The sequence below is a fragment of the Eutrigla gurnardus genome (genome assembly GCF_963514095.1).
Source record: "Eutrigla gurnardus genome assembly, chromosome: 20".
NCBI lineage: Eukaryota > Metazoa > Chordata > Actinopteri > Perciformes > Triglidae > Eutrigla > Eutrigla gurnardus.
Genome location: NC_139931.1, coordinates 12,173,399 through 12,193,862, shown reverse-complemented (window position 1 = coordinate 12,193,862; position 20,464 = coordinate 12,173,399). Strand labels below are relative to the sequence as shown.

Here is a 20,464-nt window from a genome sequence, read left to right as displayed (position 1 = left end):
AGGATCTTCCAACATCGCATTCCAACATCATACACACACACACACACACACACACACATACACAGGCAGGCTAGTTTACGGACCGATGTGAGACATGCGGTGGAGATTATGATTATGGTTAAGGAATGGATTTATTGCAGTCAGAAGTACATCCTCACAAGCATCGTAGAAGTAGAAATGTGTGGAGTGCATGTCCAGTTTATGGGTTTTCAGGAGCAGGTGTTTTCTCTATGGGCCAAGCAGCTTTTGGCCCGTCGGCCCATCATGCTGTGAACAAACATGAGCAGAACAAACTGTGAGATTGAAGAATGTGGTGCTGATGTGAGTTGATGACCAGATGTGGAACCAGATGCCACCAGAATCTTGCAGCTTCGACACCAAAAGTAACAACAGGACACAGCAACTGACCCATATTCAGCTATTTATCCAGATATCCAGATAGATAGATAGATATCTAGATAGATAGATAGATAGATAGATAGATAGATAGATAGATAGATAGATAGATAGATAGATAGATAGATAGATAGATAGATAGATAGATAGATAGATGAGCAGCATGCCCATATAAATACTGTATTAATGTGGTATTTAAGCAATTTGGCATTACAGACTACATGTTTTAAATGGATTAAAGACTTGCAGTGAGGCATATTCATCATCACGTTTATTGTCTCTTAATAATATTCATGACTTTAGAACCCCTCAGATTATGTTGAAAGTAATTCCAAGCTGCCGTCTACACAACAGCCGACTTGACTCGAGCTTAAACTCTCAGCGATAACTCAAAGCAGACCCAACCACAAAGCACATTCAGGGCGATAACTATCACTGCCTCTCAGTTTGCTTACTTCCAGCCCAACAAATGTCTCCATGTGACAGTAGATCCACTTCTGTCATAAATGTTTATATCAACTCGTATTTGTTTAGATTTCTGTATCTTCCCACAAGAAAAAGAGCAAAGTGTTTGACGGATAAAATAATGCAGTGATTCAGAGATACATCTTTACCAGGGCAGAGGTCCAAAGTGCTGTTTCTTCCATGTGGGCGTTATAATTGAGCTTCATATAAACACTGTGTGCAGACTGTTTGGTCATATGCTAGTGTGACTGTGTATGCAGTCAGTCATGTTTACATTTTCATCTGTTCAGGGCACGTATTAGCTCTCCTCACCTCACAGTGTCCTTGTCCACACACAGCAGTGACCCCGGCAAAAGGTCACACCCACTGCTAATTAGATTAAGGCTGTTCTTCATGGAGTCCGGGAGAAACTGTGTCTGGATTTATTCAACCACTTCCAGCGGCTCTGTCACCACTGATTCATTATTAATCAATCACCATAAGTTTAACAGCTTGTTGGATTTAAAAAAAAAGTGTTTCTGAAGAAAATGCCCCCGTAACAGTAGTTTTTATGCCGAGATTGGACAAGGAGAGGTGCTTTCCCAGGGTGTGGCCCGAAATACTATGGAGAATTATCATTGCCAGATTCATGTTGGCTTCATTTCTTGTTAAAATTCCCCACTTCCCAGGCGCAATCATTTCTGACAGAGTGGTATTGTGTGTGTGCGAGGGGTCTTCTCAGGCTGAGCCGGGAGTGTAGGTGGTGTGAGTCATAAAGAATGTCTTCAGAGACATTTGCTTTAGAAACACAGAGAACAAATCACGTCCATGTATGACTGGAGTGGTGCTAAGTCGTTTGACCGCAGGGCATGGAGAGACTGTGTCAGTGTCACACGGCCACAGACTATACACAGATGTAGACTGTTTGGTGGCATTTCCGGGGGATAGAGCACGATCTGTGAGATGAGAGTGTTCAGCTTGTTTCTGTCTGGAAGACTGTGGACAACTCTGTTGCTGGACAGACATGGTTGTCTCAGGGAAAAAAAGAGAAAAAGAAGGCAGAAATGCCAGATGACTGTGAAATCGCTGGATGTTCCAGCTCCTTCCCATGTACTCTGACCTTTTTTATGCGATTGGAAAACACTCTGAGTCATCTTGTCCTTTGAGATTTTACGATGCTATTTCAAACATGTTGGACCACATCTCTAATGGTCCGTGACGGCATGCTGCACAGGCTGACACAATGACCACGGAAGTTGCGGGTGTTTCATTTTAGAATGTAACATCATTTGACAGGTGAGGTCCTGTAAGGACATGATTACTACAAAGCCTAATGAGATGCAAGCAAAGCCTGCTCAGACAGTCAGTGCTGCAGGATAGTGCAGAGGCTACAAGAATTGGCCCAACTTAAGGTGACACAAATGGATCCAGAGCAGGGATTAGACTTTCTGTTATTGATTGCTTCATGGATCCAGATGTTGTGTGCACCTGCCTTACGCCTTGTGTTTTTCTTGACACCAGAATCAGGTGTTGTGGAGATGGTGAAAAAGGGGATTCTCACAGGAACTTGTTTGTATTTGATGTTGTATGCTTGTATTCAACTCGTTTTTAATGTTGTTGCAGCCATCAGGGATGCATTCTCCAAGTCCAGCACAGGTTTTTGGACACTTTGGTGTGGGATGCCAATATTCCCTGCACATTTGACTGATCATTATCAGTGCTGTTTCTTTTTGGGAGGAATTTCTGCGGCTTATCTCAAATTTCTCCCTTTGGCATTGTTGCAAACCTAGACCCTTGTCTGTTATCTTGAGTGTCAGAGGTCAACAGTCTTCTGTCAGCCAATAGCTGGAGCAACTGGTCAACATCATAGAGTTTTATAAATATATATGCACTTTATCTGGTTTATTGGGTGCACTGACATCTAATTTTTGGATGACCTGAAATGAAACAATGCTGTTGAAGAGTTAATTGTGTTATTTTGTCCTGGGACCATTTTGTCAGGTGCCGTTCCGGATGGGCTGAGAGAAACCCAAGAATCCCATATAATTAGACCCATGTTGCTTCAATTTAAAACTATTCAGACTGTTCCAAACATCACTGCCTTATGACCTCTCTTCCTGTGCATGAGTATGTAAAAGAGAGACAGACAAAGAACAGATGACAGATAGATACTGTAAACAGAGAGAGTTACTGAATTCTGAACTTTGACCAAAACACAAACTTTAAACTTTGCTATCCCAAAGGAAATTGATTTGCAGTAAAGGCCACAACAATTTACAAGGAGCTCATTTGGAATTAAATACAAATATAAAGGATTAGGACCCAGACATAAAGCAACATGCAAAGCAAACTGCTCGTCACAATAAAATGCACGTCTTTAAAGGTGCTATATACGAGTTTGGAAGCATTTAAAATGCCCAGTAGCTCACAGCCAAACATAATACCTCAATGTAACCTGTGCCTTTAATGCAAATGTCGTTGATTTGATGCAACTAAAACAACTTTATTGGCCAACTGAACATTGTCAATTTATTGTATTTTATCAGGTGGACAAAAAGCCTTGATGTTAATGTGAGAATGTGAAATTATAAACAATGTCAGTGTCTGGATTTAAGTGTGGCTGACTCATCTGTGACCTTTTAAAGTCAATACCTTACTCCTTGACATTTAGGTCTTGGTTCACTGTCAGGATGGTTAGAGCAGACCTGAAAAATAACCTTAAAGACCGATGTGGCCAGGTGAACATTTATTGGTGCCACTCGTACAAAGCCAGCGACTTCTGTAATTATTTAATTCACACTGCTTGTTTATGATATATTATATCATTATATTATATATGATATAATGATTTATAAACATTAAAACTACAAGCTCTAAATACCTTTAGATCCGTACCCTAATGTTTTCCATTGTTGGAGCCTAGCTGTAATTCACAGCTTAGTGTATTTACAGCCCTGCTACCAATGCTAAGGGACTGCGAGGGCGAGCTCTCAAAGCTGCTTGGAATAAATGGCTTCTGCTTTGCAAATAAATAATGCCATAAAATTTAACATTGTGTTATTTCCGCAAGCGATGTCTGGGCAACAGAGTACTCTCTCCTCATGTTTAATTAACAAGGCGAATAAGAGAACAGCTCTGTATGAGCAGCAAGTGCTACAGGAGGCAATTTGGGTTTAGGGTCCTCATTTCAGATGCCTGGAATGCAAAGTGCTGAGTTCCCCTGAACAGGCTCTCTCTAGCAGCTGGTGAGAGGGCTGGCAGCACACAAAAACTCTGATCCTGGCTAATGCTCACGGCAGCAGTTAATCAACAGACCATCTGATAATATGACCAGCGGCTTGCAAAGAAAAGCGCAGACTCATTGTAATGAGAGAGCAAACAGCGGGAGAAGCCTCATATCTACAGATGCACTTGTTCATCTAAAAAATCCCCAATCTTAACAAATCATGAGAGCAGTGCTCCCGTCTGTGATTAAAGTCAACTTGTTTTCATGGAAATACCATCTCTCGACAGTATCACAGCACTTGGCCTTATTCTGTCGTTTCCACGAAGACCTGAAACGGGGGGAGTTGCATGGAGAATAAACAAAACAATCTCACCCCATTGATAGAATTGTTTCTTTTCTTTTTTCTTCGGGGGGAAAAAAAGTCTCATACAAACTGATATTTTAGGACAGATGTTTTAGCAGCTAGAATGTATGAATCACCGATTATTTGTGCCATGAAGTGTTCAGATTGCGATAAATGTGATGCGGACATATTGTTGCTGGGTGAGCAAGCGTGCAGGTGTCAGCTGTCAGGTGTGCTGCAGTAGGATTATGGGTTCGGCTGTGTACCACCCCTATCCCATAATAACACCCACAGAAGCCTGGCCACCTGCCGCCACATCTCAGAGCAGCCCGTCTCTTCCGACTCCGAGGAAGCAGGAAGCCTCCAGCTACACTAAACCCTGCTCTTCAGCTCGGTAACAACCAGCACTTAACTGAGCCAGACAACAAAGTGCTGTCACACTGGTTTAATGGTTACACTGACATGAAAATAAAAGCATGCTGCCGCAATCTGACATGGGTTTCACCTCACCATAAGTCGTTTTTATGGTTTTCCATGCAGAAAAAAACACAAAGCTTTTTTATTTTAAAGCATGTAGACAATATCTTCTTTAAAGCAATGTAATTAGCTACAGTCTGGGAGCATAACGTGGAATAAGCCAGAACATTTCTTCTCTATCTGCTCGAGGAAAATAGACAGATGGTTCATTTGTGTCCTTTCTTCCCCTTTGCAGCTGATCCCATTGATGTCCTGAAAGTGCTGGATCTGTCAGAGAACATGGAGGGGGTGTCCTTGGCGGCTGGACTCTGCACCAGCAGGAGGGGCTTGGAGGAGATGGACCTTGCCTACAAGATTGACAAAAAGATCCAGCTCAGCGCCCCCACACAACAGCTCTTCCCTGGTAGGGGAATTTCTTTCCAGTGAAGATTTCTAAAAATGCCTACAAGCCTTCCAATGTGTCACATTTGTGAGGGATTCATCCCCCAATACAACCTTAATAGATCTGGAGATTTAAACTCCCTTTACTCTACTTACTGCTTTGACAGGCAGTATTTTTCCTCATTATTATCTTTACTCAGGTCTCACTGGCAGCGGGTGGTGCCTGCATGTCAAAAAAAGAGATGTGCTCCCTGCTGTGCTCTCTCTTGTAACAGCTCCTCTCCTCTCCACCCAGATTCAACCACATTCCCTGAGAATTTCTCAGCGATGGCTACATTGCGAGCTAAAAAGGGCTCCCAGTTCTTCCTGCTTTCAGTGTATGATGACCAGGGGGTGCAGCAGCTGGGGCTCCAAGTTGGCCGCTCGCCCGTCTTTCTGTATGAGGACCAGCATGGGCAGCCCACACCAGAAAAGTATCCCGTCTTCAACAAGGCCAACCTGGCTGATGGAAAGTGGGTAGTTTGAGATCCTATAACGTCTCCATTAGAGCAGATCATAATTCCCTTTCTGTTTATTTGACAGCACACTGGATCTGTCATGTGTGATCAATACATCAGATCCACCAGCAGTGTGTAATCTATTATTAACTGTTGATGTTGGCCTCATTGACACAACTTAGCCCACGTGCTTGACCTTGGGTGACCGTAACGGCAAAAGATGCTTGTGGGGCGCTCGCTTCCATGATTTGAATTGTTACATTCCTTCACATCCTCAGGCTCAAAGGCACTTCAGTTGTGCTCGACTCAAAAGAGGTGTGAAACAGTTCTTTGCATTGCTGATTCGGCAACACAATATTTTTGTTCTTTCAGATGGCATAGGATAGCCTACAGTGTGCAGGGCAAGTCTGTGACCCTCTACCTGGACTGTCGGTGGGTAGAGACTCTGGATCTGCTGCGAGGGGACAATGCTGCTGTCAGCACAGACGGCATCACAGTGTTTGGGACACGGCTGCTGGACGACGATGTGTTTGAGGTAGGAAATGATCAAAGTATGGGAGCCTGACTGGCGTCATACTCTTAAATGTTCCTATTTTCATTACATGTAGCCAAAAGTCTAAATAGGAAGTAACTAAGAGGACTAACACATTTGAACGCATGAACTGAGCAATGCAGTTGCCAGCAAGTGTGTAGGAGAGCAGAAGGTAGTGTAGGAGCTTCAGTAATATGTCAACTATGTGTTACTAAGTATACATGTTTAATCACAGCAGACTTCTTTCAAGAGGGTAATATGTAATATTAGCATATTAGCTGAGTAATCTGTCAAAGTGATGTAGGGGCACATCCTGATGACATTGTTTTGTTTGCAGGACTTTTTAAAATTCTCACTCTCCCTCTGCTTCTCACACTATGTCACATTTAATCAAATTCATTGTGTTTTATCCACACTGCTGCTGAGTTGAACATTTCTATTCTATCGGACAAAGTGATGAGGATTTGGATGGTTTGTTGATCGGATTAGATAACCTCTTCATGCGTCACCAATGGAAAAGCATTGCTCATATCCACTTTGTTTCTCTTGCCAAGATTTAAAACAGATACTTTTGGAAATACATGCAGTCCACTCTCCTAAAATTACATTTCCCTCAAAACGTAATTGAAAGTGCAATTTAGTTGTGTTTTGTAGGAGACAGAGTTCAATGGTCAAGAACTGAGATATTGACTTATCCTATAACTTGAATGCATTACCATATACAATACATCGTATACATTGTATTGTATATGAGCTATATAGTGTGATAGATTTGTGTCTTGTAAGTGGCAGAATAAGCAGAATATAAATTGTTTAAAGCTACTTAAGAAAATATTTCAAAGGGAAGATCCCATCAAGGGAGTATGGGGTTGACAGGGGTCTCCTGTCAATCAAGTGATGCAAGAACAAAGCAATGCAGAGGAAAAGAGGTGTTTGGTGGGGGAGTGGGAAGGAGGGGACAGGCTGTTCAGACATGCCCAGCCTCACCATTTCCATCGCAAAGCAGGGAAATTACACATTCTCTTTGCTTTTTGGACTTGTCAGTATGGATCTGCCGGCTATAGATGTGTTGATGTGAGCCTGAATGGCCAGCTGTGCATTCAGAATAGGAACATGCTTGACTGTGAGTATCTGTTGTTTGGTCACGTCTTTGCAGGAAAAAAAAGTGCTTCTTTTTCTTGTACAAACGTGCACCAGAGATAAAGTTACTGCTGAAGTGATTCCTAATTGCGTCTACTTAAAATAATCAGATCACTTTTGAAGTTGAGGTACATTTCTTTAGTTAAGAACATTAGAAAAATAAACCCACATGTACATCAATATTCTGGAAAAAACATGGAGGAGCAAGATGATTCAAACTAAGCTCCTCTGGGAGTAGATCCAATTCCTCGTTTTCTCTGCAGTAACCTTTATTGTCATAAGTCATTCTCTGTGCTTCCCATGACAATATGCAACCCCTGCTCCATTGTCATTCCCAATGAGGCTCCGCTCTAAATCTCTCGCCCACAGCATGAAATAGAGATCAGCTCAAGCCCCTTCCCCCTGCCATGCCCTCGAGGGGCTGTCTGCTCAGCAAAAGAGCAAGAAAGAAAAGGAAAGACAGACAGAGGTATAAGGTACAATCTAGTTTCTGTCCCCTCAGCGCCCCAAGAATACCCTACAGCTTAGTAAGGTAACTAACTATTTAACTTAAAGGGCCAATCCCGTTTCTTAGTTATACCCTTAACCCTCATTTGAGCGCCCCTTGGAACAGCATTATGAGTGGTTCTGGTTGGAATCTTTACTCATGAAATGTAATGACTTGAATGACAGAATAGTGGCTAGCAACCTGTGCTCTTACCCTGCAAAAGGAGTGGTCCGCTTAAGTCCAGTTCCTTCGCTGCTGGACTATATTTAAATTTTGGTCGTCACATGGCATCAACGGGGTATGAGATAGAAATATGTGGAACACAAGACTTTGATGCACAAGTCAGCCTTAAAACAATGCTGTCCTAACACTTAACCCTGCCACTCTATCACAACAAGAATTGGGACACTCCAACGTGAACGAGCATAACGGATGGGTTGGGACTAATAGAAAGTAGAAGGAGGGGTGTTATCAGCCCCTAATAGCTTAACCACGGCCTTCTTCACTTTCACCAGGAGAAAACCAGATGTCCCTGGTGCTGACAAGTAAACACCTACTGCCTTTGGCTTGTGCGTGTGTAGTCAATAACTACCTTCCGAACCTTCCCTATGACCTCACTTCAACCTCAGTGGCCCCGCCCATGCCATACGTTACTCTCTGCTCCGTCCCTGCCCTTCCCACTTCAGTTAGGAAATGTCTCCTCATCCATAAATTTCCCTTTTCAGGAGCAATGGAGACAATTTCATCTTTGGCCTTACTCCAAAAAACACTCCCATGCCCTTATTCATCATCCTTTGTGTGGGGATCATTTGTGGTGATGACTAAAACCACTCAGATCCATCCTTTCGTCTAATCCATGTATTGTTTGGGGTCATTGTGGTCTTGTGTATTCAACTTTGCACTTAATTGAATCTAAAATCTAGTCTTAATATCTTGCCTTCTGCGGAATGAGGGAAAAATACTCAAATAACCCAATTGTTTTCCCATTGATATCTGTGTGTAAAATATGACTTTTAGTATGTGCATTTACAGTAGTCATTCACAGTTATGTACGTCTGGCTGTGCATGCCTAAGCATCAGTGTACACCTCGGGTGAGGCTGGTACCAGGGGAGGAGAGATTAAGCAGGCTGACCTCTGGGCCTCTGTTCCCAGGCCCTGGTTCTGGGGGAGGAGGCCAGTGTTCCGGCCCAGTTCTCCCAGCGTGGGAGCTCAGCGTGGGAGCATGGGGACCGTGGTTAGCCACTAATGTCTCTATTGCTTCCAGATTGCACTACAAATGACAACACAAGTTTGGTGTTCAAACTCAACGCTCACATTTGCAGAGTTAAGTAAACATATAACTGTCCATAAGACTGGTTGTGCTCTTTGGGTGCTGTGTGCCCCGTGCATGGGACTCCCAACAAACTGACTGCTCTGATAAGATCCAGCCCAGCGTTTATTTGTGAGGAAATTCAGGTCCTTTCCGTCTTGATTAGCACTGGAAATGAGCTGTTTCTGTCTGATTGTAACATGCATGTTGAAACCAAGACCTGTCAAGCATATCATTAAAGGGCAGCTTTATCTGAAGACTTAAAAACCCCATCAATTTACCACACGACATCGGAGAAGCACATTAAATCGTTCAAGGTCTGTTTGAGTGCTCACATTTTGCCTCGGTTACTTATGTCTGATGGTGGTCAGATGTTTTTGGTTAGTCAGGAACATCTGTTGCACTTTAATAAAATGAGGAGCATCAACATGCTGTTGCATTACAGTTAGCTTGTTCCTTCTTCACCCACACGAGGTCGTGATTCATACAAGAACTCGAGTTTTTGTTTTGTTTTTTTGAGATTGAAATGAGACAACCTTAGCCTGTGATCTGGTGAAGCAGTATGACTGTTGGCTAAACAGCACCAGACACCTTATTGCAGACGGGGAAAACAAAGGGGTCACTCTCAAACTTTAATGAACAGTATGGCCTCGTGCAGGATGTGTTTTTGACGAGCCATCAGAAATGTATGGATTCAGCCGAGGTGCGTTCGTTTTCAGGATGTCCTCACAACTCCTCTTCAGATGTTTCGCAACCTCCCAAATGGAGAATGGCAACACTTTTGGGCAACACTTTACTCGCTGTGTGTTTCTAGAGGAGAGAGTCCCTGCTAGGCAAGAAAAACAGGAAAACGTCTCGGTGAAAGTGTTGCCTTTGATCTCGAATTGAGATTGGATTAACTCCCTGTTGCCTTTCTCTCTCACTCCTTCTCAGTCTCTCACCTAAGAGTGCAATCATTTCCCTTGTTTGACACTGGCTAAAACAGGAAGGGAGAAGTGGATAACAACTCCTTTCGTGTTTGATATTATAAGTTAAGGCATAATGTACGGTCATTCCTAGGTTTACAGTTTTCTGAATGGTGATCAAGATTTAGCATAGACTTGAATAGCTGATAAGGCATGAGCTATATTAGAAGATGTATGAGCTGGCGGCTGGTAACGTAGGAGCGATATGTTTTGATTTATTTCACCTCTGGCCACTAAAGCCTAATTAAAGAGATTACAATGGGACTATAATTACCACAACATCAAGCAGTTAATCCGGTTTGATTTATCGCAAATGGCTGCCCAGTTGTCCCCAGATAACATTTCACCCGGCAATACGTTTGCAACGGCCTGCCAGTTACATTGATTCTTATCACTAATGTAATCTAAACGTTGTCAAACACCGCCCCATGGGGCTGCCTGCATTTTGTTTTATTGAATTGCTTTCTGTCTCAGAGATGTAACACTCTGTGATTTTCACAATCAGTTGATCTTTTGACTGTATTCCTTTATTCATTATCAGGTTGTATACTGTGAACCACTGTGTTTGGTATTTTTACTTAACAATTGTGTGCTTTAATACCGTATGTCAGTTACACTAATTATCTCAGCACTACAAAGCATTGATGTAATAATGTAATGTAGAGAGTAGTGTTGAGTGTAAGGTCATTGAAGCTAACAGAGGCTCTGGGCTTATAGCTGCAGGGTCCAGTAGTGGCGTCTCTGTGCATGTTTGTGGACACACACTGGTTTTGCCTCCAGGGTGGGGTGGGGAAGTGAAAGGTCCTGACAGGGGGGTGAGAGAGAGCTATTTGACTGTTTCGTGTACACAATCAGGCCCCTGCGGGAGTTATGGGAACATAAAAAAAAGCAAGAGTCAGAGTAGTATTGAAAATGTGATGGTGCTACTACTGTAAACACGGCTTTACATCTAGGTATGAAGCCAGTCTCATAGTGTCCGGGGTGTAGTTACAGGTTTCTCCTCACTGTGCAGAATAGCAGCTGCTGTATGTTTCCGTCGGCGCTCCATTGAGAGGATTGTGCTTCTCCTGTTCGATGGCACTCTAACGTGACACTTGTCTTGTCTGCTTTCTGGTGTATTTCAGGGAGAAATTCAGCAACTATTGATTCTGGAGGACCCCCAGGCCGCTGCCAGCTACTGTGTAAACTACATACCAGACTGCGACTCTGCTTTGCCCTACAACAGCAAATCCCGGGTCCTGCAGGAGGTCAGTACTGCCACCAGCAGGGGGAAATGCCTACTGGAAAAAAAACAACATGCAAATCTTTGTACAGTTCTTCGACAGCTGATACGATGGAGAACAGCTTTAGGTCCCTTTAATCAGCTGCAGGCACATGGCACATACATGTACGTATATATGTCAATTCATTCTATGGTTTCAAAATGTGTTTTTATAATATATTCTAAGAAATATGATGAGCTTCTACTTTTAGCTCTCATGTTACACTATCATGTCCTCCTGGCTGCTACAGTGGGCTTGCAGAAGCTGTTGCTTCGCAGCCAACCAGTAAAAGGAGCTCAAGCATGCCTATCAATAGAGCTATGTGTCCCTAAGATATGATTTACAAGTGGCCAACAGCCAGAGCCAAGAAGAGGTCAGAGTACAGTGCAAACGTACTGAGTGCTTGCAAAAAGAACTGGAGAGATTAAGACTGAATAGACCATCAGTCAATGGAGAAGTGTCTCCTTTCAAATGCAGCCAGCAATGGAGCATTCTTAAGGTCAGGCGCTCTCTCTCTCTCACACACACACACACACACACACACACACACACACACACACACACACACACACACACACACACACACACACACACACACACACACACACACACACACACACACACACACACACACACACAGAGCTAGAAGCCTATAACTCAAGCATGATATAATAGCTCTTTCCCTCCTCAAGGCGTGCATAAAAAATTGAATCAATCATGGATATGAATTACTGTGTATTTCTTTGGTGGTGTGTGAAAGATAGAGATAAGGAGGAAGGAAGCAGCGAGATGGAGAGAGGCAGAGAGATGCAGGCGTATGTGTGGCTGGGCTTCAAGGAACACACATTTATAGCAATATGCATAAACTCATATGCGTGCACACTCGTGTGAGTGCATTCGTAACTTGGAATTTGTGTCTGCATGCAAATGTGTGTGTGTCTGGTCGTTGATTATGCTCCAGAGATGGCTCTTTAATGGTAGTGTGGGGCCATCTTGATAGCCATCCAGCTGGCTTTAAAAGAACTACAGCTGAGCAATGAGCTCTGAATCCAGAACATATCAACATCTGTCAGCCTGCTGACCTACTTCCCATCATTCTCCCTTACACACTGACCTTGTTTACAAGTGGATCTAAATCACGTCACTGATGCCTTTCTCAGCCTGGGCCTCCAGCAGCATTTTCAGGCACAGGCCATCCATATCACTGACATGCAATGGACATCACTCTGGAGGATGACACAACCCATATTTGCTCGCTGGCTTGAGCACACTAAGAACTAGCACCTCTTTAGGATCACAGACAGAGTGACCCCTGACCACTCCAGCAAATATGTTTCCAGCAAGGCATTAAAAGGAAACAACTCTAGATGTGTTTGTCCCTTCTCATTTCATGTTTGCTTTAGGTTGCCAGCTCAATGGGAAGTAGGTGTTTGGCCTTTTAAGTGTGACACCCTTACAGGGTCAAACACCTACAGGACCTGTATGCATTACTCTACTGTTTAGGGCTAATTCCGTTATTTTATTGTAATTTACAACAGTGTTTGTTTTTTCCCTCCATCCTCCACTTGTGCCCTCTTCTTGCATACCCTTTTACATAAAAGAACTCCCAACTTGGGTCTGATGCCCTGATGCAAAGTAACCAGCCCGATGAACCAAAGGAGCACTCCAAAAAGAACCGGAAAGGCAAAAAGAATAAAAAGAAGAGGGATAAGGGCTCTGAGGGCAAACGCAAAGGCAAGGGTAAGGGCAAGGGCAAGAAGCAATCAAGAAAGAAAAAACATGAAGAGGAGGGTCTCGAGGATGGCTTCCTCAGAGTGTCCACAACACTGCCTGAGTATCTATCCCAAGAACCATTTCAGCCCACGGAGTTGCCAGAAATTAAGAGCACCCCAGAAACTGCCATCTCCAGTGAAGTGTTCGACAAGACCCTCATGGAGATGCCCACCCATGAACCTGACTCGACAACTGAGCCCCCCACTGTGGCGCCCAGTGATTTGCCTGAATCAAAGATTGACGAGGAGGTAGACAAGTTCACTTGTAGATGCCCTCCACCCCATCGCCTTCTTGCCACTTGCAGTTCTAACCGATCACTTCCCTAATGCCTCCTAACCATAGAGAGCACCTTTCTTCTCCCGTTGCTTAGCACCACCACTAACCAGCACAATCCTAATCATCACCTCTACTGCACCTCTACCAGAAAACATGGAGGCATCTTAAATGAGAACATTTGGATGATCTCGCTGTACGACTTGTGCCTGCGTGTGTGCTATTGTATTAGAACATGCTGTAAATGTATACCACGTCTAAAAGCCTGGTATGCATGGTACATACACTATACATCATCCCATATGGCAACAAAGAGAACGACTATTTGGTTTGCAGTTCATTCAATGTGAATGCTCAGATCTCATCGAAATCTTTTGAATTATGAATATGCGCTAACCATAATTCAATTGTAACTTCCAACTGCAACAAACAAGGAATGTTTATGTCTCCTTCATGTTTATTATTTGCCAAGTAAACTCATTTTTTCATGCTCATGCCGTTTCTGAAGCTATTGCAATCTATGCCTCGCTGCCACAACAACCTGATGTAATCCATCAGCTAATTACACTCCAGCATTGTAATTAACTGCACAGCTGTAAACTTATTCCCATAAAATCCACCTGTTTTGCTAACCTTCTTATCATGCACTGCAACACGCACCTTTACTTGGAAGCGCCGGCTGCTAATGAGAAAAGCTCAGTGTCCCCTGGTTCATCTTTATGACTCATTTGAGCCCGTGTGTCGGCCTGCAGGAGGACAGGCCAGTGCAGAAGCCAGTGATAGAAGAGCATGGAGATGACCTTTACAGAGACCTCTATGATGATGCTTCAGTTTCCACGGTAACATTGGCCCCGAACGTTACTGAATATGAGGTAGGTCAAATGCAAATGTAAATGCAAGTCTTCACCTCTGTACAAAAACACTGAGTGTATTTTGATGTGCACTACATCAGCTGTTTTTTTTCATTCCCTAACAGATTCTTGAATATGGAGATTACAAGAATGTCACAGAGTCAGAGTATGAAGAGTATGAGACATACGACGACGGCTTTGAATTTGCAGAGCGGGAGAGAGCGGAGACGTGGGATGGAGAGGTAAATTTCATGCATGAAGTGAGTGGTCACGTCTCTAATTACCCGTGTCAACTGATTTCGAAGGGATCCACATCTACTGACCCGTTTCTCCTCCTCAGGTCGGTCTCAGAGCAGAGAAGGGACAGAAGGGAGAGCCAGCTATTATGGAGCCGGTGAGCTGCTAGTGACATTTCATGTAACTGAGCACGGGAATGAGGCGATCCTCTCCAAATGTGTATTTCATTCTGTCTGTGCTTGCTTCTAGGGCACATCAGTGGAAGGACCCCCAGGTCCTGCAGGGCCACAGGTAAGCCTATTAGCTGCCTGAACATAGAGGGAAATGGAAATATGGATAGTGCAATTACACAGGATGTGGAATAATGTAAAATAAGCAGGAACTCTCCAGATGCGGTACAAAATGTTGAGAATTTTGGATTCTAGCCATCAGGATGCAATGTGGTGTATTTGGAATAGGAAACAGGGTTTTCAGGAGAGACCACCCATCAAAAACACCCTGCACTATAATCCAATACAAGATCCCACTCTGTGAGAGTTTTATAATATTTTGCAGAGTATTTTTGATGCAAAACAACATACAGAAATAAAAATATCATGTAGAAGATGATTATTAATTTGTTCAAAACTAAGCCACAATATGGCTGTGTTCTTGAAGTTCGTTTGAGTGCTATGCATGTTTCCTTTACAGGGGCTCACTGGCCCAGCTGGACCAACAGGCCCTCCAGGTCCCAGGGGAGATCCTGGTGAATTGGTGAGTGTGTCTTGACCCCAGTTTGACCCCTTCACCTGTGGGACAGAGCAGTGGGTTCATTCATCTCAAATTGAAACAGTCCTGAACTGAACCTGCTGTTCTTCAGGGACGGATGTTGACTCACACATGTTTGACCTGGTTTTATTTTGTGTGTGCTCGAATAAGTCCAAGATTCATCACAATGGAACTTATGGGGGCATCCTGTAGATATTCAATGCTTGATGTGGGAAAAATACGTCTGCCTCTGTAAATTAACCTTGATCTACACAAATTGCATCAACAGAGGAATGTATGTTACCAATTTGAATACTTATCAGATAACTTTAACAGTAATCTGATGAAAGGAATCATAATGACCAAATGCTGCATTTAATTACTTGTTATAATGGTAAGATAAAGGGTGTGTGTGTCGCTCTGTGTGTGTGTGTGAGACATGCCCTGTGGAAATAGATCAAAGGTTACTGTGATTAGATAGTAGGGCTGTTTTCTGTTTTTTTTTTTCTTTTGTCTGCGCAGACCCACACACACACACACACACACACACACACACACACACACACACACACACACACACACACACACACACACACACACACACACACACACACACACACACACACACACACACACACACACACACAGTAGCCGATGTTTATCCCTTTCCCCGACCTCTTTTCAGGGTCCTCCAGGACTTCCTGGTCTTGCTGGGGTTGATGGGATCCCAGGTCCTCCAGGAACCCTGTTGATGCTACCAGTAAGACCTTCCCCACGCATGCTCACACACAAACAACAAACACGCACACAGCACACTTTTGGCACAATGTGGTGTGGTAGCATGACCACAAGGGGGGGCTGTGTGATTGAACTTCATGTACATTTGGGGAATCCTGCAGTGGGAACTGACTCTCGTCTTCATTGCCTTCAGTTCCAGTATGGGGGGGATTCCCAGAAGGGACCAGTGGTGTCTCCCCAGGAGGCGCAAGCACAGGCTATCCTGCAACAGGCACAGGTACACTTGACAGAAAAATCCACAGTTTGGTGTCATCATGCTATATTATACACCAGTGTTGACATTGTCATTATATGCTGTATGAAAATCAATTCATTGCATATTGAAAGTCAGACGTACCCTGTGCTGGTACATAAACCACCCATTTGTGTTTTTCTTTCAGTTGTCAATGAAGGGACCTCCAGGTCCACTGGGTCTAACAGGGCGACCAGGTCCACTGGTAAGGCCCTCCTCTGACCTCGACCAAATTTGCATCATGCCTCAAGGGCTGCTGCAACCTTTAACCTCAACTTCACATTCTGCCTGACCAGGCGCAAGCTCCACTGTCTCCCTCCCACCCTAACCTCATCATTGTGCATGCTCATATGCTTAAAGTGCTTGTGGATTCGTTTGTTCTCGGCTCATTTTATTTATTTTTTTTGTTTGCTTGGTGCTAAATTTGCTCCTGTGCATCATCCATCCATCGTCTACCGCTTATCCTGTATTCAGGGTCGCAGGGGGGGAGCTGTCATTGGGCGAAGGCAGGGTAGACCATGGACAGGTCGCCAGTCTCCTGTGCATCATGCCATGCTTAAATGAATTCTTGTTTTTATTTTCCAGGGACTTCCAGGTAACACTGGTTCCAAAGGAGACAGCGGAGAAAGTGGCCGACCCGTAAGACCAGACATTCTTTTTACCTCACTACTAGCATTCGTCATACCACTATTTTTTATGACATAGTTAATTTCCCTTTGTCCCCCTGCCTTCTTTTGTTTCCACATTTTTCAATTTTGATTTGTTTTTTTTGCATATCTTTCCATTTGTCATACTCTCTTGCTTTCTCAAATAGGGACCGCATGGGTTGCTAGGCCCTCCAGGAATGAAAGGAAAGGCAGGAAAGAGGGTGAGTACTGAAAATGTATCTGCATGTTGTATTAAAAACATACTGTGCCTGGTTAACTGAAGCAAAACCTATTTCAACTGGGTTGTTTATCTCGTAGGGGCGTTCGGGAGTGGACGGAGGCCGTGGAGCTCCAGGTGAACCAGGCTCTAAGGTACCATCTTCACTGCACTAGTGATAATCTCAACTAATTTACGTCCTTATCGCTTTCCCGTGTGAATGCCATGTTGCCAGATGTTGGACCAAATTGGTGTTTCGTTACCATTAATTCAGTTCCATGAACACAACAACGCCATATGTCTTTTGCCAGCAAGGTGTTTTACGATAACAAATTACCTCTACTTGCAAGTGTAAGCCTTAAAGTACTATAGCCCACAGCGTATTATATGTATTGACAACAAGGCAACTCAATACCTAACAGCTGCAGGAAGAGCTTAGCAAATAAATCCGACTCCCTTGATGCCGAGTTTCACAGAACAGCAGCGTCTTTATCAGTCAAAGCAGCATTTTAGCAGACCTACAGCTAATCTGAAAACTCCCTCTCCCTGACACATACTCAGAGCAGATGGGAGACTCTGCCGGGGGAGACTTTCACCACAATTCTGCTAATGTTTACACATTACCGTATGTGTGTGTTTCAGGGTTTAATGCACTTGCTTCTCTGTTACTTTTTCAGGGTGACAGGGGTTTTGACGGCCTGCCAGGTCTCCTAGGAAACAAGGGACACAGAGTGAGTAAGATGTGGTATCTCAAAGCAGCGTCACTGGATTCATTTCGTCATCGGGCACTAATGTGGCATGCATCAATATTTGATCAGATGTTTGTTTGCACATTATGATCATGATTATTATGATTTCTATGATGACTAAAAAGCAGCTGCTGGATTCCGCTCTGCTATAAACAGAACTGTCCTAAATATTTTGAGTCTTGTGGCTTAATGCTTTTATCTTGTAGGGGGACAGAGGGAAGCCGGGTCCTCACGGGCCTGATGGAGAGGGAGGAGAAAAGGTGAGTGCAAACAAAGCCTAGAAAATACATCCTGCAGCAGTGCTTTGTTTTTCCTAATGTTTCTATCAAGCGAGGTTAAAAAGGAAAATATGTTTCCAGATCAGTGAATCAATTCTACAAACCATTTAGAAGGCAAAGCACCACAGATCAAAACCCTTCTTTACTGAAATGAAGTCATAAACTCTTGAATTTAATTACGATACGCTGGCCTGAGCTCATTCAGTATCAAGGTTCGCGAAAGACATGAAAGCTTTGCAGTGCATCCTGGCTTAGAATTGAAAATATGAAAGATAGAAGCTCTGTCAAGATAGTATCAATCCATGCAGGCGGCCGGGGGAAATTTGAGAGAGCAGTCTATTAGTCTTTGCTCGAAGATAGTTGAGCCTTATCTGTCAGGCAGTGGATTTCTTTAATGAGCTATTTTCACAGATTATGTCTACGGGGATATAAATGTATCCACTGCTGAGGTTGACTTCGAGAGGTGCATGAGATTTACTTGTTGAATCTGTTTCCGTCTTTGTTCATTTAGGGATCTGATGGACCCGTGGGGCCAAGAGGGCAACCAGGCGAACCCGTGAGTAACCTACTGCTCCCTCCTAATGTTATATGTAATGCTTATTTTTTGTCTACATAGAATATACATAAAGGGACAGTAATTTTTACACTTACCTTAACTCAGGTTATTTTGGTGCGAGTTGCCTAGTGTTGGAGATTTTGGCCCTAGTGAAGTCTGCCTTATCTTGAATATTATTGGCCTAGATGACACATGGCTTCTGGTGCTCAAAGTGCCAAAAATGCATTTGGAAAAAAAACCTCACTGAAATCATCAACCGGGTTACTCACAGACCTTGTTTTGAGTCGTTTCATGTAGGACCTATTTTCTTTCTACCATAGTTCCTACATGAAGCTGCTTACACCAAAAAAATCAACATTGATAAATAGCTTTAAAAGCAAGGACTTTTTTTAACTGTCCCTTTAATATAGATTCTGTGCTATCGGTTATCAAAAATACAAAAACACAAAAACCCTTTTCCTTGTGCAAAATCTTAAAGAAAGGAGACAAGTACAAAATCTACTGCTCATATTGCACATGAAGAAAACTTTAGAAACACAAAATACAACAACGGTCAAAACTTATTAATGCAATATGGCCACAGCGTTCACCGTAGCATTAAGAGAGAAAAGGTCACTGGGCAACAGCGTGCAGCTTGGAGACAAGATTATATAAACGGCATAACATTCAGAATATGTATGTTCAAAATCTGTCGTAGAGATTCTACCTGCAAAGCAACACTGGATCGTAGAGAAACCGCAAGGATTCTGAGAACACTGTCAAAGAAACTGTGGGGTTTTTCTGCGTACCTCTGCGGTGAACACTGGTTGATTGGTTATGACTCACACACTATCTGTCTCCCAGTAGGCGAGGTTGGGGCTCAGCGGGGTTCTGTCCTTCCAAATGGATCACCCAGTGTAGGAAGAAATAAGAGTGCCATAAGACATGTTAGGAAACTGTGTTAAACTACAAAGATATGGGAAAGGAGAGAGAGAGAGAGAGAGAGAGAGAGAGAGAGAGAGAGAGAGAGAGATAGAGGAGGAGCAATGGGAAAAGTGAGGCAGCGAGAGACAAACACGAGGCAGAAATTTGTTTGGTGGTGAAAGAGATAAGAGAGATGGAGCGAGGAAAGAGAGAGAGAGAGTCGGAGAGGAAAGAGATAAAATCCTGGCCTGAATGATTATATTTCCATATCAATCACTTCCCTGGAGATCACAGATGTGGCTTTGGAACAGGTGGCTTGGCCAGCCTACAAAGAGGGAGGCTGACAAAAACAGAGCACACAAACACTCACGCAAACACAGGCTAGTGCATTCTCCGTGGCTAGCACATACAGCACCAGATTCGCCCACGCACACACACACACACACCAAAAATATATTATTTTCCTCTCTCTGTTTTTCACTCTCTCTCTCTCCCCATCCCTCCTTAGTTGTGATTTCTGATTTAGTATTCCACGCTCACCCCATCTCATCATGAATGCGCGTTAGCTGCTGACTATTTGCTGTCTTTTGTCTCCAGGGTTCTCGGGGTCTTGTTGGGCCAAGAGGGCCACCCGGCCCACCTGGTCAGCCGGTAAGTCAACATTTCCTTGATTGCTGAAGATCACAAACTATTCTGTCTCTCCATCTCTATAAAAAAGGTCCCCTGGTGCCTGGAATTATTAA

At 43.5% G+C, this 20,464-nt stretch overlaps 1 protein-coding gene across 2 annotated transcripts in view; it reads left to right on the top strand.

The window, feature by feature from the left end:
- col5a3a (collagen, type V, alpha 3a) overlaps positions 1-20,464 on the top strand; it is a 42,916-nt gene that overhangs the window by 2,886 nt on the left and 19,566 nt on the right. The window contains exons 2-21 of one of the 2 annotated variants that reach the window (XM_084036487.1): positions 5,122-5,289; positions 5,563-5,779; positions 6,137-6,299; positions 11,323-11,445; positions 13,062-13,481; positions 14,259-14,378; positions 14,483-14,599; positions 14,698-14,751; positions 14,844-14,885; positions 15,285-15,347; positions 16,027-16,101; positions 16,273-16,356; positions 16,520-16,576; positions 16,957-17,010; positions 17,186-17,239; positions 17,337-17,390; positions 17,913-17,966; positions 18,191-18,244; positions 18,774-18,818; positions 20,319-20,372. In XM_084036487.1, coding sequence (XP_083892613.1) covers positions 5,122-5,289; positions 5,563-5,779; positions 6,137-6,299; positions 11,323-11,445; positions 13,062-13,481; positions 14,259-14,378; positions 14,483-14,599; positions 14,698-14,751; positions 14,844-14,885; positions 15,285-15,347; positions 16,027-16,101; positions 16,273-16,356; positions 16,520-16,576; positions 16,957-17,010; positions 17,186-17,239; positions 17,337-17,390; positions 17,913-17,966; positions 18,191-18,244; positions 18,774-18,818; positions 20,319-20,372 — 2,072 coding nt within the window. The remainder of the gene's footprint in view (positions 1-5,121; positions 5,290-5,562; positions 5,780-6,136; positions 6,300-11,322; positions 11,446-13,061; positions 13,482-14,258; positions 14,379-14,482; positions 14,600-14,697; positions 14,752-14,843; positions 14,886-15,284; positions 15,348-16,026; positions 16,102-16,272; positions 16,357-16,519; positions 16,577-16,956; positions 17,011-17,185; positions 17,240-17,336; positions 17,391-17,912; positions 17,967-18,190; positions 18,245-18,773; positions 18,819-20,318; positions 20,373-20,464) is intronic. The other variant, XM_084036488.1, reaches the window with a different exon arrangement.